Genomic DNA, 17,470 nt, shown 5'->3' with positions numbered 1-17,470 from the left:
TTATTGTTCAATGATTCATGATGAGCTGTTAATCAAATAAATAAATTATAGTTCATTGCACCAAATCCTTCTCTAAAAAGTAAAATCACAAAAATACTGAACTTAGAGGAAAATCAATTCTGAAAGTCCATAATCACATGGCAAAATCGAATAACAAAACACATCAAAAACGAATGGACAAGAACTGTCATATTCCTGACTTGGTACAGGCATTTTCAAATCTCTAACCCAGGACAGTGGTGTTACAGTACAACATAAGAACAAACTATAAAAATTTGTTGAAAAAGGCTTGACTCATCAGAGTGATGTAAAGCAGAAAAAAACAAAACAAAACACAGACTGTGCTTGACCCTGTATTTATACATCCCAATAACAAAAAGACACAGATACCAGATCTAAGAGCACCCTCATTTACTTTCAGCCAGTTTAAAGCTCATAACAACTTATAAAAATCATGTATTTATGAATTGAAAATAATTCTACAGCCATGTGCATATTTATCTTAAAATAATATTTAGTTGTTTCTTTATTTTAGAAATCAATATTTATACCAAAATAACATTCAAAGATAAAATTACAATGTTGAACTTTTTACTTAAACATGTTAAAGTATCGATAAGTTTGCACACAGTACACATATCACAGGTATGAAAAAAATCAGTGAAATTCGCTGGATTTTAATGGTTCGTAAGTTTTACTTCACTGCAATTTCTTTATTTAATCATTATTCACAATGTTCACTAGCAATTGGCCAATATTTTTGCCATATTGTTCCATTTGAAAGATAACTGAACCGCAATTTTGTAAAACGTTTAAACAAAATGGTATTGTGAAAAGACAAATCTTTTTAAGTATGCATATGGTAACATATATATATACCACTTTAAAACCCTGTTAAATATGATCCAAACCAGTGTAGAAAGCTTTAAATATTGTTTAAAATATAAAGAACATGTTGATTTTCACAAGTTTATTTTATAAGAAAGATAAGTAACACATACGCATGAAAAATAGGAAAGTCGGTTATTATTTTGTGCAAGTTGCATTTTATTTATTAAAGAACTCTTTTTCTAATGTTTGAACATTGGATTGCATGCTGACATTGAATGAATAAGGATATCATTGTAAGATGGTTAAGTTTTAGTAGTAAAACACTGTTTGTGTGTGTAATATGGATTTCTGAATATATATGCTATATGACAATCTTTAATTCCTAACTTTAAAACTAAATACAAGCTAACATTTCCTAAGGAAATACGTTTATTTTATTTGTATTTTGAACTATGTACTACTAACAAGACCAGGGGAAAACAATCACATTTATAATTCATTAATGCAGATTTCAGTACAAACAAATACATCATACATGTATACAGTTATACTGCGAAAGTTTAGATTGTATTTTAGCCGATAGCCTATTAATTGGCTGTACCCAATGTTTGGCATTTCTTGCTAATTGCCATTTGTTTTCATCAGATATTTGAGTTTATTTCAATTCTAAATTTCTTTTCAACAGCAAAAAAAAAGTCATATTCAGGATCGTATTTTTTTCACTCACCAAATAGAACGTCTCTGTTGAGTCCTGTCTTTTTTAATTTTCTTTAATACTTTTGTAATTTGTTTTGGTTTTTCTCCGTTTGTTTATGAAACTGGTATTGTCCTTTCGAGTTTTCGTTTTCAGTTTTCATTGGTAGATATATGGCGTTTTGTTTTGTAGTTTCTCTATTTTATTAAACAATAAATAAAACTCCCCATGTAAACTATAAGTCATAGACAGACAGCCCAATTAGTATCATAATAAGCCAACATCAAAGTTTAAAATGTAGGATAAACGTTTCAGAGATTACGCGCTTGATGGATTGTGAATTGTATGGATTAAGTTCGCCAACTTTGCTACTAAAGGATTTTCCCTGGGTGCTAAAGAAGGGACGTTATGTTCTCCCTGAGGTGAAAAAGTCCTAGTCCCTCTCGTATTTATTTGTTTTGGAAATACTGGCGTTGGAAATGGGGTTGCTCTAACTGAATTACGTCTTGAAGGCACTGATTGTATATGAGCAAGAGTTAAACGTTTTTCGGATTGTTGTTTTAACTCCATTGCTTCTATAACATGTTGTGGATGTATACTGTTTTTCCTGACTTGACTATTTGTCCTGACAGGACGTACTCGTCGATTTTGCATTGAACCCATTCTTGATGTGCTTTGTCTAGTCTTTTGAAATGGTATTGGAATACCTGGGTTGTTGTACTGAGTCTTTCCACCTGTTGGAATCTGAAAATTTGATAAATCAATGTTTGAATGAACGGTAGGCGGAATTTCTGTCGTAGTAGTAATTGTCTCCTGATCATTTGTATTATTAATATATTCCACTCGACATAGCTTTAAAGCATCCATAAAATTTTTCAATCTTTCGAACTTTCTTGTCAGTCGGGATTGTAGTAATTCATAGTTGTCTCCCCTAAGACATGGATGAGTGAACGCAACTGATGCTATTGAAGCACACGCATTGGTGCAAATTTTCTCAGTGGCGCAGTGGTCCAAGGCAACTGAAGTGGCGTCTGGTTGACGAACAGCATCAAACAAACGACCAAAATGACAACCGTTTGCTTCCCCTGTCGTCTGCAGCTTACAGAGAGGAATCTGCTTGAAGGAAGTAGCAGTGGCATCCAACCAATCATCTCGTGGATAATACATGAGACTTGTTGAGCACATTTCATTGGTTGAAAGTAAACCCCACTTGATTGGTGTCTTCGCTGTTGTAGTGTCATACCAGCACACCGTCCTTATACTGTCACCAGGAAACATTCGAATCGGCTTTTTTAGACTGAAATGAAAAGAAGGTCACAATACAATTTACCAGAAAACATCATTTGTACGCGGAATTCCCATTGTGTATAGGATATGTTAATAACATTCATGATACCACTGCTATTGCACTAGATGCGTATTTCGACGATTTATATCTCAAATGATGATAGTTGCCAATTTATTTGAAAATCCAATCCAAGCAAACATGTAAGGGCTGATTAAACCCCGAAAAGAGGTGAATGCAGCCAAACCGGTTCATCGAATCAGAGCTTTGTATGAAAGAGAAACATTCCACATAAAACAATGATTCTTTAATTCATAACAGCAAATTTCAATAAAGCAATATCTGTTCTATTTGCTTGCCAGTACAGATGTTTCGGATACTGGGATGTTGATACCCTTGGCGACTAACAGTCCAACAGTAGATGTATAAAACCAGTTGAAATGTGTATTCTAACAGAACCAATATTATCACCATGTTATGCATAAAAGATAGACACGTGTTTCGTCTAGAAGAAACTCATAAGTGTACTTCGAAACAGAAAAGTTAAACAAAAACCTGATAAAGAACGAAGTTTGAGATCATTTAGGATCCCAACTTCCGAATCTTTTTGACAAATTCAGCTAAGGTTATAAATTCCCGTGATATAAAATCCTAATTATTCAGGATTTGAAAAAAAAAATATCCGAAGTTTAAGACGGACGGATATTTTGTTTACTTACTGTGTTCCCTTTAGATTATGTGCTTTGAATCCGGTTCCATCGGCTATGACTTCAACGGGAACGCCGTCTCTTATTAATTCAACGATCTGTTGACGGCCTGAAACAGCAACTAAGTTTTACTCACGACATTAAATGTTGCAATGGGTAAACGTTAACGTACTTTTTCCAGCCATACCAACTCAAATGAAATAGATCTTACTTAAGGTAGATAGGGTGTCTTCCTCCATTTTGGATTTTGAAATACTAGAAAACGAGGTCTAATTCTTTGATGAAATGTGCAAATTTTTATAGTAGTAGGTAATTCATGTGTAAGAATTTTCATTATAATATAGAAAATGCCATGTTTGATCATATTTATGATTGTATTTTACAACAATAAGAATTCTTTTGTTTGATTCATTTTTTCCCAACTTTGTCAAATAAGGGGAGGCAACTCAAATGCAAGGGCAGATAATTCAGATAGTGTTACTTTTACAATAGAATGTGTTAGGAATTTACCAATTTTTACACGTAGCAAGAAAACGAGTCCGGTGACCCCATTTTTTCTTTTTCTTATCTGAAAGCATAATATTGGAGCTATCTTTTCATATTTTATCTCAAAATTCTATGGTGTGGTTTGCGTTTTATGGCGGAAAAAATGGGTTTTCCATGCATAATCTATATAAAATCTTGACAATTTTGCACAACCTGAAGTGTGAAAATAAGTCCGGTGACCCATTCTTTTTATTAATGTTTTTAAACAAGCAGGATATGAACTACGTTTTGGCAAATTATTAAAAGATTCTATGGATTATAATTTAGACACCCCATCTACCTTAAAGGGACACTAGTTGTCAAAAAATCATGTTCATAGATTTGATTCAAATTCTTTTATTCGACTTATACCATATTAAATCGTATATAACGATATAAAAAAGTATACAGGCATGCATAAACTATGTATCAGCAATTTGTGTGTATTGTAGATCTTAGCGTCACCGATGAGTCTTATGTGGACGAAACGCGCGTCTGGCATTTCAAATTATAAGCCTTGTACACTTGATAACTAATTAGTCCAGACGCCATATAAACCCGATATAAACATACACAAATGTAGAACATGTATAAAGAGACAGCGAACACGAGCAAGTGGATTTTTCTAGGTCTGTTTGATTTCATATTAACGGTTAAAATAATGTTAATAATCGTTTTATCCTGTATACCAACGAAATGTTGTAGATATAATCAGTGAATTAAATGGTTTGTCCTTGTTTTATTTTCAATGTTGACATACTTTTCCTTTTGACACACGCCTAGTTTGTTGCTAAACCATATCTAGATAAGAAATTCAATTGTAGTTCACATGAATACGAATTCAATGAGGTCCTCAATGAGATTTTTATCCTGGTATTTATTACTAAATATACTGATAATGTCTTGATTGCAATATAAGCAAATTGACAACAGCAATGTTGTTAATAACAATTACCACAAAATAACACTTACCATAGCTGTGCATATGAATGAATGCGCCTGTTATATATATTGGTTTGGACATTTGCATGGTAGAACATTCTCCAGGATACTCAGATGTTATTGTGGTTGTTTTCTGTCCAGTAGGTAGTGTAAAATGGGTAACCGAAATCAATTTATTTCCAAGTTCATAACGTTGAAGGTAACTAGTGTAGTACAAAGTTATCCCTGAGCTGTCATACAGTGCTGGATTCAAATATGGGTTCTTATATCTTATCTGAAAGTAGTGTCAAAAGGATTAGTGTTATACATAAAAGTGGTTTCGATAAAATCAAAATTTAAGTTCAATTTTGATTGGATGTTAATTGATTAATCTAACCAAGCGCGCTTCTGTCTTTCAAAACTGTATACATCTATGTATGATGTAAATCGAAAATGATATTGGCTAGGACAAAATTCAACATGTAAAGTTATAATTAAATTAAATATTAGTTCATAAGTCATCCGTTTGATATCAATGCAAATGTTCTAAACTTGCTTACATCATTGTACTTTTTACAAGAATGCTGTTTTGAATAATATTTTGCTAATTTTGTCCCTGTTAACCAACCGAAGTAAAACAACGACTTATTTGAAATTGATTTGCTTACAAGACGAACATTTTAGTTATTGCTGTCAATTTGTATGCGATATGGTCACCTGTCGAAAACTTTACACAAAACCTAGATCAGTATAACACAAATTCAAGTAAGCGGGTGTAAATGATTTTCAGAATACAATAAGATTTGTGTTTTCTTCCTTTTTTATCAATAAAATTTTTAACTTATAAAGATTTTACAAAATATTTTCCTAGCTACTCAAAACTATAATATAGAGAATCGTTAATGCAAGTATTTAACTGTCCGAAGTGATTTTTGTTTTTCTTATATTTGGGGTACAACCTTATGAAATAAAACAATACCTGGAAAATCATTTGCCTGCACCCATTCTCGCCTATTCTATAACCTGATTTAGGCGGGAAACAAATTCCATTCTCATGCCTTGAGTAACCACCTATTAGACTTTGGCAATCGCCACGGGGTTTCTCGCCACATTCAAATGGATGGTTATACACTCGGGAGTGAAGACCAGAATCTGTAATGAAAGCAAGAAAACTAAAACGTATGATAAATGTTAAAATTAAATGCCATGGTTGTTTATTCAGAGCTTAAAAACATTAGGCCAAACACATTTATTTTTAAAATTCAATTAATTGAGATATACATAAACAAAGAACTGAAAACTTTGAGTATGTTGTCGATCTTTCAATTGAGCGTGGGAAACTGTTAAAGTGTAAAGCGAAGACAATAATGACGTTTTGATATAAATGCAAAATAGTAAAATGTAGAAAGGACAAACATACAGCACTCCGAGGAAAATTCTAAACCAAACGTACAAAAGCAAATGGCAAAAAAATGTGATTGAAGATCATGGAGTAGATCTTAATATTATTTAGTTCAAATCTGATTGCCACTGCTCGTTGAATATATGTTGTGTATAAGATGTTAGTTTGTACAAATTTAATTTGTACAGGGTTTTTGTAAAAGTTATAAGTTTTTTTACACATACCTTCTTACAACAGGTAATGCAGGTTTATCTTCTAAAATGTACTAGTTTAATGTTTTAAATTCAAATTTATATACTTCAACCTAACATTTAGTGCAGATCTCCTTGTCTTCAAACTCCAAACAAATCCCCAAGGGTGACTGGGGAATAGAAATATGGTCGCTTGGTCTTCTTCCGACCGGCAGTAAAACGCTTGCCGAAGTGGGGCGTCCGTTTGGCTGTGCGGGATGTATCAAGTTCGCAGTCACGTCCGGTCAGAATGGGGACGTTAAATCCGATGTCTCGTGTAAAGAGAGTGCCACGCTCTTTGCACGTTAAGAACCATTGCAACAACTCTTTTGAGGGCCCGTAGGTGGCCTGTTGCAAGGCAAAATTTCTGTCCCTATCCAATATACCCTTATTTTCCAGTGGCAGTCTAAATTTTCCCGACCATCATCTGTATTATGACAAGACCTACCTATTGTATTTATTGTGAACTTGTTCTCGTCCTGAATATGCATGAAATATTTGCCACTGGACGTTAAACAACCAACAATCAATCAATCAATTGTCTTCAAACTGGAAATGAGGTTACCTGAATGGTTTAAATTCTAATTTTATTTTTCTCCTTATACCATATTCAAACCCATAAAAAGTCTTTTTGTGGTCTTTTAATGTTTTTTGTATCAATGCTCCGTATTAGACTGTATGATGAAGTTGTGAAAATATGACAGAAATCTGCGAAACAAGACTGTGTGCTTGTATCATCCATTTGTGTTAAGCAGTTCATAAAACACTGATAACTTGTACAAAAAATCTGTACAAATTATAATTTGTACATAATTAAAACTTTTGCACAACATATACATTATTATAATATGTTTAAGGTTATATTAAACTTCAGAAAAAGGAAAAGTTTTAAGAATCGAAAGATCTTACACAAGATATACTCAAACTAATTCTGCATCGAAAGTTTGCTGTTAAAAATAATCATGCTTTTTTATAATCTATTTTTTAAAGATCTTTCGGTTTAAAACACAATACATATATAATGTATTTCAGTTGTTGCACACTTAACTTAGGTACTATTTAAACGGATTCTGACCAATAGTTGCAACTGTAGTTTTTATCAATAGAGCTTTGTTAACCCATTATTTTGAGTCGGTTTGTATGTTACTCCGGAAACTTTGCCTAAATTTTGAGTGTTCTATGCAATTTTGGTATAAAATTTTCAAACTGCAATTCGTGAATAAAATATTGAGATTACCGCAGGCAAATATCTGTATTTGGTCCACTATTTTGGACTGGTCTATGATTGGTTCTGCAGCAAGTAGATGATAATCCTGGTCAAATGGTAATCTGACTTCCAAACATACATATGATGATGCTTTTATTGGAACATGCGCATTAGTCATATTGATATGTAACTTTTCTGTATCTGTAAAAGGCAAGAACAATCAAGTAATTGAAATATAACAAAAACATCGATTAAATGCAAAATAGTAAAACCAGACACAAATAAGTTAAAACTTAACGTTTATCTTTGTTTCTGTTTTTGTCTTTAAAGTCTCAATCTGCTGAAGGATCAGGCAGCGGTGAAAACTTGACAAACCAAAAACCCACTCTAGTTTAAATAAATTTAAATTGTTTAATGATGCACGGATGTAACATTTGTTTTCTCTTACCATTTGACATTTCAAAATATTATTTTGTTGAAATGCACTAGAAATGAACAATCAAGTAGAGCTCCGTAATCTGCTCGCGTTCAAATCAAAAGTTATCTAGAGGTATCTCAAATTAATAGACACGCAGAAACAAAAGACCTAACATTTCCAACATATGGTGAGGGGAACATGATATCCTTATATGTTAAATAGGTTAGATACTTACCATTCCTTGCAAACGAAGGACAATCAAGATTTCTTTGACCAGGACATACATAACTATTGGGTTTCTGTGCACATACTGGACTACCTATCGGTTCGCAAACTCCTAAAATACAAATCGAGGATTCTTTAATTGTTGTAAATAAACTCATCACAGAAACCAGGATTAAAATTTAGTATTTGCACAAGACGCGCGTTTTGTCTTCAAAAGACTGATTAGTATTAGTGTGCCGTAACTTATGAACTGATAAAATTCAATTTTATTCTTATTGATTCAACTGAACAAGACCTTGAAAATTTTCTTGGTTACATTTGTATGATAGCTTTTCACGATTTTGATATTCTTCGTGCGTTCGGTTCTCTTTTATATTTTGTCTCGGCTAAAAGAAAAGACGCCAAATACGAATTTGTGTATGCTATTTGTATGCAACATTTAACTTTAGACGGTGAAAGACCTTGGATACTTAAAGAAAGTAATAAAGTGTTAATTTCGGTCTACATAAATGTTAAATATGTACTTTAATTGACAGTTATGGGGATTCTTTGTTTTGTATTTGTTTTTTATGAAGTCACTGTCTCATATTTGAACGTCTAAATGTGGTTAACAGAATAGAAAAGAATAGGCAATAAATTATAAAAGATCAAAAGCTGAAAAAAAGACCCAATATTGAGAACAGATAATAATGGGGTGTTCACAAATAAAGAAAATAAAGGAGTGCAAAGTTAAAGAATTGTGAAAAATGATATGTCAAAATATATAGGATAGAGAATAATGGGGTGCACAATTGAAGAATAGAGAATAATGGAGTGCTAAATATAAAGAGTTGAGAATAATTGGGAACTTAAATATAAAGAATTGAGAATAATGGGGTGCTATAGTATAAATAATAGAAAATGATGGAGAGCTAAATTATAAAGAATTGAGAATAATGGGGTGCTATAGTATTAAGAATTGAGAATAATTGGGAGTCAAAATATAAAGAATTCAGAATAATGGGGTGCTATAGTATAAATAATAGAGAATAATGGAGAGCTGAAATATAAAGAATTGAGAATAATGAGGTGCTAAAATATAAAGAGTTGAGAATAATGGGGTGCTAAGGAATAAAAAATAAAGAATAATTTGGAGCTAAAATATAAAGAATTGAGAATAATGGAGTGCTAAGGAATAAAATATAAAGAATAATGGAGAGCTAAAATATAAAGAGTTGAGAATAATGGAGTGCTAAGGAATGAAAAATAAAGAATAATGGAGAGCTAAAATATAAAGAATTGAGAATAATGGAGTGCTAAGGAATAAAAAATAAAGAATAATGGAGAGCTAAAATATAAAGAATTGAGAATAATGGAGTGCTAGGGAATAAAAAATAAAGAATAATGGAGAGCTAAAATATAAAGAGTTGAGAATAATGGAGTGCTAAGGAATAAAAAATAAAGAATAATGGAGAGCTAAAATATAAAGAATTGAGAATAATGGAGTGCTAAGGAATAAAAAATAAAGAATAATGGAGAGCTAAAATATAAAGAATTGAGAATAATGGAGTGCTAAGGAATAAAAAATAAAGAATAATGGAGAGCTAAAATATAAAGAGTTGAGAATAATGGAGTGCTAAGGAATAAAAATAAAGAATAATGGAGAGCTAAAATATAAAGAATTGAGAATAATGGAGTGCTAAGGAATAAAAAATAAAGAATAATGTAGAGTTAAAATATAAAGAATAATGGAGAGCTAAAATATAAAGAGTTGAGAATAATGGAGTGGTAAGGAATAAAAAATAAAGAATAATGGAGAGCTAAAATATAAAGAATTGAGAATAATGGAGTGCTAAGGAATAAAAAATAAAGAATAATGTAGAGTTAAAATATAAAGAATTGAGAATAATGGGGTGCTAAAGAATAAAAAATAAAGAATAATGGAGAGCTTAAGTATAAAGAATTGAGAATAATGGGGTGCTATAGTATAAATAAACGAGAATAATGGGGAGCTAAATTATAGAATTTTTTAGAAATAATGGGGAGCTAAATTATAAAAAAAATTAGAATAATGGGGAGCTTAATTATAATTTTTTTTTTAGAATAATGGAGAGCTCAATTATAAAAAAAAATAGAATAATTGGGAGCTTTTAGAAATAATGGGGAGCTAAATTATAAAAAAAAAATAGAATAATGGGGAGCTAAATTATATTTTTTTTTAGAATAATGGAGAGCTGAATTATAAAAAAATTAGAATAATGGGGAGCTAAATTATATTTTTTTTTAGAATAATGGGAGCTAAATTATAAAAAAATAGAATAATGGAGAGCTTAATTATAAAAAATTTAGAATAATGGGGAGCTGAAATTAAAAAAAAAAGTAGAGAATAATGAGGTGCTGAAATAAAAAGAATTGGATAATTAAAATGACTTAAAAATTGAAGTAATTACAGACCTTCAAATATTAACAGAATATGTATTACCTGGATGTGAAACTGTCTTTGATAAAGGTGTATGATTTTTTTGTTGCCATTCACAGGTTGGATCGCCGAGCTCCTCCCCATTAGTTCGACCATCTCCATCAGAATCCATCATACAAAGCTGTCTGGTCCATGTCTGCAAAATGTAAAATCACAAAAATACTGAACTCCGAGAAAAATTCAAAATGGAATGTCCATTATCAAATAATGACTTAAGTTGAATATTGCTTTAAGGTATTTGGTCCCTTGCTTTCATAAACAATTGGGTTATATAAGTCAACATTTTAAATAATGATTACAGATATCTTAAACATGTTTAAAATGAAACCATGAATAAAGACTTTGTCACTAATCAATCGGTAAATGAACCTTCATTACCAAAAGTAGAAACTTACAATAGTTATTTCATTTTTTCAATGTTCATGATTATTATGAGCATCACATATGAAATATGCTTTACTCTGATATGGCAACACCACCATTTGAAAAACCAAATTGAATAAAACATTAATAACACATTTCAAGTTTTCAAGTCTTTCAGTACTAGTAAATCGTGGTAATAACAATTATGTTTTGTTTTGAAAGATTTTTGTGAATTTCTTTTCATCGGTTTAATATATTTGACGAACCTATACTTATAGATCATAAACATACTGTTCTTTTATATTTTCATTCATTCTAGCTATGTTTCGTTCTAAAATTAACTTTCTTAAGTCTGTATCTCGAAAAATGATACTATTGTCGCCTATGCGGAAGTTGTAGTTTGCAGTCGGCACGTTTTTCTGCATGATCAGCATATTTTTCTTTATAAGTAGATAATTTGAAGTCTTAGCTGACAATCTAACTTGATGTATTATGATATCTTGCATATATACTTATTCATTAAATTAAAAATAACTTGCCAACGAATCAACACATGCAAGATACGTTTAAAAAACCCAACAAAAATCAAATTTGATGTGACATTGCATAATTGAGAAAGGACGACAACAAGTATGTCTAACGAAGAGATGAAAGAAATCTACAATGCAAACAAATTTCAACCTCTTTTTTTTAAAATCGAAAATTGTGATATAGGTTTTGATAAAAAAAAAACAAAAACAATCAGTCTTCAACAAATAAAGCTATTCTACAGTACTGCACAGAATGAATAAAAAATGAAATATAAATAACATAAAAATGTTACCAATATTCTGCACCAGATGTGCTTTTCTAAAACATATGTCGCATTAGTAATGCTCGAGGCAAATATATTTGAAATCGACAGATTATAAAAGATTAATAAAATAAGAACTTTTTATTAACCCAAAAAGGAAAAAAATTTAGTCAAAGTCAGGCAAGGAATCAGAGCTTTACACGAGGCAGATATTCAAAATATTTAAATTCAAATAATTTCAAAAATTTCAAAACCGCAAAATTTTAAATAACAATATCCGGGCTAGTCTGCAAGTACCAACCCCTTGAAGTATCGACACAGTACCAATCTTTACCACAAAATGCGCAAAATGCATATAGTAATTTGAATTTATCCTTCTGTGGTAAACAAGTATATTTTTTTCTATGAAAAGTGGTTTCAAAGCTTACATGAAATACTTTTATAACTGCAGAGTAAGATATAAATAAAAGGGTAACAATTTGTATTTGTGCCAGACGCGCGTTTCGTCTAGAAAAGACTCATCAGTGACGCTCGGATAAAAATAAGGTTTAAAAGGCCAAATAAAGTACGAAGTTGAAGAGTATTGAGGATAAAAAAATCCCTAAAAGTTTTGCTAACACATCTAAGGTAATGTATTCCTGAGTTGGAAAAACCTAAGTATTTCAAAAAATCAAAGTTGTAATTAATTTATAATTATGACCATATAAATGATAATTCATGTCAGCAATATATAATATAAAAAAAAAACAGAAATATAAAAAATTGACATATTTCTGTTTTATTCTTTTTATGTTATTAATTAGGTATGACAAATATTTATGATTATGTATAGTTGAATAAAAAAAATCACTGTTATTTGTATGATAATAGGTGACCTACATTCTTCAACTACATATCTATTTTATGTCGAGATGATACCTCGTGCAATGTCCATTTGAGACTACTTCACTTCTTGTCTTGAAAATTGCACACACTTCGAATGAATAACTTCATCCTTATTATCATTATTTAATCGTTTCATTTTAACGACATTTCTCACCGGAAAAAGATAGAAATTCTGTTGAAAAAATATGTAGAATAAAACATGTGGAAATGTAGTTTTAAGTATATCGAAAGTTTTATCAAATAAAATAAAAATCTGTTTCATTAAAGAAGCGAAGGATGAAAATAAAAATAAAAATTTGTCCTTTCTTGTGTCAACTGATAACAGTCTTGCATGATAATATCCGTCCAGTTTCTAATACGGCGGATTTATTATTATTCTATGGATACGAATTTTCTTAGATTTTGTGGGTAAAGGCTAACCACGAATGTAAATGTTCAACGATTTACAAAATTTATATTGGTGTGTATGCTGAAATTGCAAAATGTTCTTAATCCATGAAAATGGATACACACGAAAAAAATGAATCCACAGTAATAAAGATCTGTTGAACGGTTTGAAATATTTACTTACCATTCTACTTCGTAAGAAGTCTTCTCCAAAAGGATTTCTTGGAGCAAATACTTTAGGTTTTCCATGTCCTACAGCCGTCCACATTTCGGTTGGATTACACGGATTTGGAACAATGTTTCCATTAGGAATATTAAATCGATACGATGGCCAGCAGTTTGTATCAATGACTTGTAACAACAAAAATATAATTGGAATCCAAAATTGTCTATCGTATTGAAAACAAAACGAAAAATCAACTATGTTCTTCCCACTATGCATTTCAATTTGTCAATGATATCACAGGTTACCTTCTACAGCTGTTAGACCCATTTTAAGAACTGCAATTCACTTGTATCACTAGTAACCTCTGCCGCATTACTTTTATGTCAATATAACCTCTTATCCTACATCAAAGGAATGAGGAAGAGATCATAAAGAGGCATCTATAGGAGGTCATTCTGTCTTTTGAAACAATTTTTCACCAATATCTAATTCTTTGTCTGTGAACGGTTCTTTATTGAGTAAGTCATGACCTTACAATTGAGAACAAATTTAATTGCGTCAATTATATACATGATTAAAATTGCTTATTTTCAGAACACCTCATTTCCTTTAAAAACGCATAATTTAATAAGAGTTATTTCTACATGACAAGTGTTACTGTTTCTCCTCTATTTATCATGGTGTCAATTAGACATTTGTATTTACAAGTGATAAACAAACCGCAATGATTTAATTTTTATGATAATTAGAATAAAATAATAAATTTGTATGAAAGATTTGCATTGATTTACATAACAAAGTTAATTTTGCATATGTTTCAAATCATTCTTTATTTCAATATATATATAATATCCTGGTCGTCTCGTTACGCTCTGATATAACGATCATTATACAGATATAATTATATATTATATATAAATGACTTTTTTTCAATCTTTGGAATTGTTAGAATACTTAGATTTTCTTCATATCGGAATGCAAAAAGTATACAAAAGAAAAACCGCACTACAAGGAAAATGTTAAACAATAGAACAATCAAAAGCCAAAACGAAGGATAACCTTGGCTATAATTGTCGAAATTATGAATCTTCAATGCTTTTCAGGTTTATATTTCAATTAGCATTTTACTTTTTAGATTCGAAAGACACTAACTTCACCTTTTCAGGAACGCTCACACCCATTAATTTTTATGCACAAGCACTTGTATACGTGAGAAATTAAATGACCAAAATGTGACATAAAAAGAATAGACGAAATAGTACTAAGGTCAGCCTTGCCTGAGGGAATACACAGCACTTTGATATATACTTTGATATATATGTTAATTGTACATTATTTTTATATATGTTTTCGACCCTACATCAGTCATCGCCCAGGAAATATGAATACTTCGGAAATTGATAACAGTTATTCAATGAACGACACAAGGTTGGATCCATTATAATTTGAAAATTACAAATAAAGCTGACATATTCCACTTGTGTAACTGATTAACGCCCTCTAACCACCAACGCAAATTAGAACGGAACATCTTTTTATGTCATTGTATTTGATCTTGTACAAATTAAATATATCTATATAACTAGAACACAACATGAGCAAGGTTTATCATTAGCTCGGGCTATGTCAACGTAGACAATGTTTTCCATGTCTGTGGTATCGTCTTATTTCTTGAAATTATTATCAAGGGACTTTTATTTTTAACTAAGCGCGATCGATGTGCGAACATAGGAATCTGTATTATTGTGTAAAGGTCACAGTGGTACTGTAACAGCTCTTTCTCTTGTAAAAAATCATTTTAAACAATTTGGTTTAATAGTGTTTAAAAGAATGAAAGCCGTTATAAAATTTCAATTCTAGTTTCAATGATGAGTTTATTTACATAAACTGGCATGATAGATACGACGGATGCTACATGTCGAGCAGGATATTCTCACCGTTCCAGAGCACCCGAGAAAACCCCCACTTTTAATAGGATTTAGTTGCTCAGTCTTGAGTTTTTGTTTATGTTGTGTTTTGTGTACTGTCGTTTGTCTTTTTTCCAGCCACGACATTGTCAGTGTATTCTTTACTTATGAGATGGAATAACCCCTTAACATCCTTCTCCTCTTTTTTTAGGATCACAAATCTGACATTTAGTTCTCAACAAAAATATTCAATCTGTGTCCGAGATTGGGATCATTCAATACGTTACAACAGGTGCGAGAGCATTACAGTGGTTAATGTAAATAATGATTGTCGTAACCACAATCCCCTCCTTTCCCCCGAGTGCGACTTACCGAATTTGACTTATCACTCGGTCTATTTCTGAAATTAATTCTTGCATACTTTTGATTTTTTTAACCCTGTATGCTAACATTGCCCATGTGAATTTTTAAAATTGTTTGTATAAACATTAAACGACAAAAATGTGTGACGTAGTATACAATTTTCTGACGTCAGACACGCAAAGCAATGAGTATGTTTGTAGATAGATGTTTGTATGTTCTGTTAAACTGTTCCTTTTTAAATTGTTAGACGATGGTGACTGCTGTACCAATATTTTGACTATTTTATTTATTATGTCTGGTCTGTTCAGTTCACGCATCATTGTAAATATAACGGAATTTGATGATACTGTCAACAAAGTGAGAGGTTTAGCGCTATGACACCAGGTTTAATCCACCATTTTCCACATTTGAAAATGCCTGTACCAAGTCAGGAATATGACAGTTCTTGTCCATTAGTTTTTTATGTGTTTTATCATTTGATTTTGCCATGTGATTAGGGACTTTCCGATTTGAATTTCCTCTTAGTTCAGTATTTTTGTGATTTTCTTTTTAAACTAACATGAACACGGCGAATACCACAAGGGGAACAAGAACACTTGCGATAACTCCGATTTTTGGCAGGGTTCGTGTGGCAAAGTCTTTTATTATGTTATGTTTTGGTTTTGTCCTTTATTTCGTCATTGCGTTGTCAGTTTATTTTCGACTTATGAGTTTGAATGTCCAAGCATTATCTTTAGTCTCTCTAAAGCAAAAGAGGTTTTCAACTATGGGTTTAAAACACAACAGTGACAACATTTTTTCTATAAGCTGATACTATATATTAGATATTCATATAAAGGAAATAAAATATTGTATACGGCTTAAAGACAACTCCCCGACGACAACATTAACAAAAAGACATTTAATGGGAAACAAGCTGTCTTTGAAAACAGTACATTGGGGAAAAGTAAATTAAAATAGATAAAATAAAAAACGAACATAAAGGAAATAAATTATTAAACGACCAAATAAAACCCCGAACACATCAAACGAATGCAAAACAACTGTCATAGTTTTGACTTGGAACAAGAGTAAAATTAATAAGTACGTTTTGCTTAGTGATATTACGGGATTAAAGATATGACATGCAACTGAATTTTGAGGCAGAGTATTTGCCCCTCTTGGACAAATAGAGAAAAAGAAAAAAAGAAAAAAAGAAAATAACAGGCATTCATAAAATTATAAACACTTAAACACTTATATATGCTATGCTTGTTTTATATCATAGATGTTTCAACAAACCAATGTTTCAGTAACACTTAGTCCACTGAACAAGGAAACTAGGGAAATTGATAGCAGTTATGCAAATGAAGAGCACAAAGGCTGACTTCATTATCACTTGAAACATGCACATATAATTGATATACTACATATATCTATGTCAAATAAACCGCTAAACACCGACGCAAACTACAACAGAACATCATTGTAGGTTATTGCATTTTTCCTTCTTAGGATTAGAGTGGACTATATATAAAAACTTAAACCACAAACATATTCATCTCAATACCTTTTGTGGTTACCTTTTCAACTATGAAACTGTTCAGAATTGAGCTACCACAGTCTTTTCTGGTAATTACTTCTTTCACTTTGCTCGACATATGACCCCAGTGGTCATGTCAATAGAGCCATGGAGCCATGGGGTACGTTTGTTGCGCCATAAT

General features: G+C 31.3%; 1 protein-coding gene across 1 annotated transcript; it reads right to left on the bottom strand.

Moving 5' to 3' along the window:
• Positions 1-911: 911 nt before the first annotated feature.
• On the bottom strand, positions 912-13,812 carry LOC143059367 (uncharacterized). The gene is made up of 8 exons (XM_076232853.1): positions 13,516-13,812; positions 10,907-11,039; positions 8,456-8,557; positions 7,833-8,003; positions 5,943-6,115; positions 5,015-5,258; positions 3,530-3,626; positions 912-2,822 (listed from the first exon to the last, which is right to left on the bottom strand). The coding sequence occupies exons 1-8, from the start codon at positions 13,771-13,773 to the stop codon at positions 1,844-1,846; spliced, it is 2,157 nt and encodes a 718-aa protein (XP_076088968.1). The 5' UTR covers positions 13,774-13,812; the 3' UTR covers positions 912-1,843.
• Between the last annotated feature and the right edge of the window lie 3,658 nt (positions 13,813-17,470).

This window comes from Mytilus galloprovincialis, chromosome 14, assembly GCF_965363235.1.
Source record: "Mytilus galloprovincialis chromosome 14, xbMytGall1.hap1.1, whole genome shotgun sequence".
NCBI lineage: Eukaryota > Metazoa > Mollusca > Bivalvia > Mytilida > Mytilidae > Mytilus > Mytilus galloprovincialis.
Note: the sequence above shows the minus strand (reverse complement) of the source record. Positions and strands in the feature narration are given on the sequence as shown.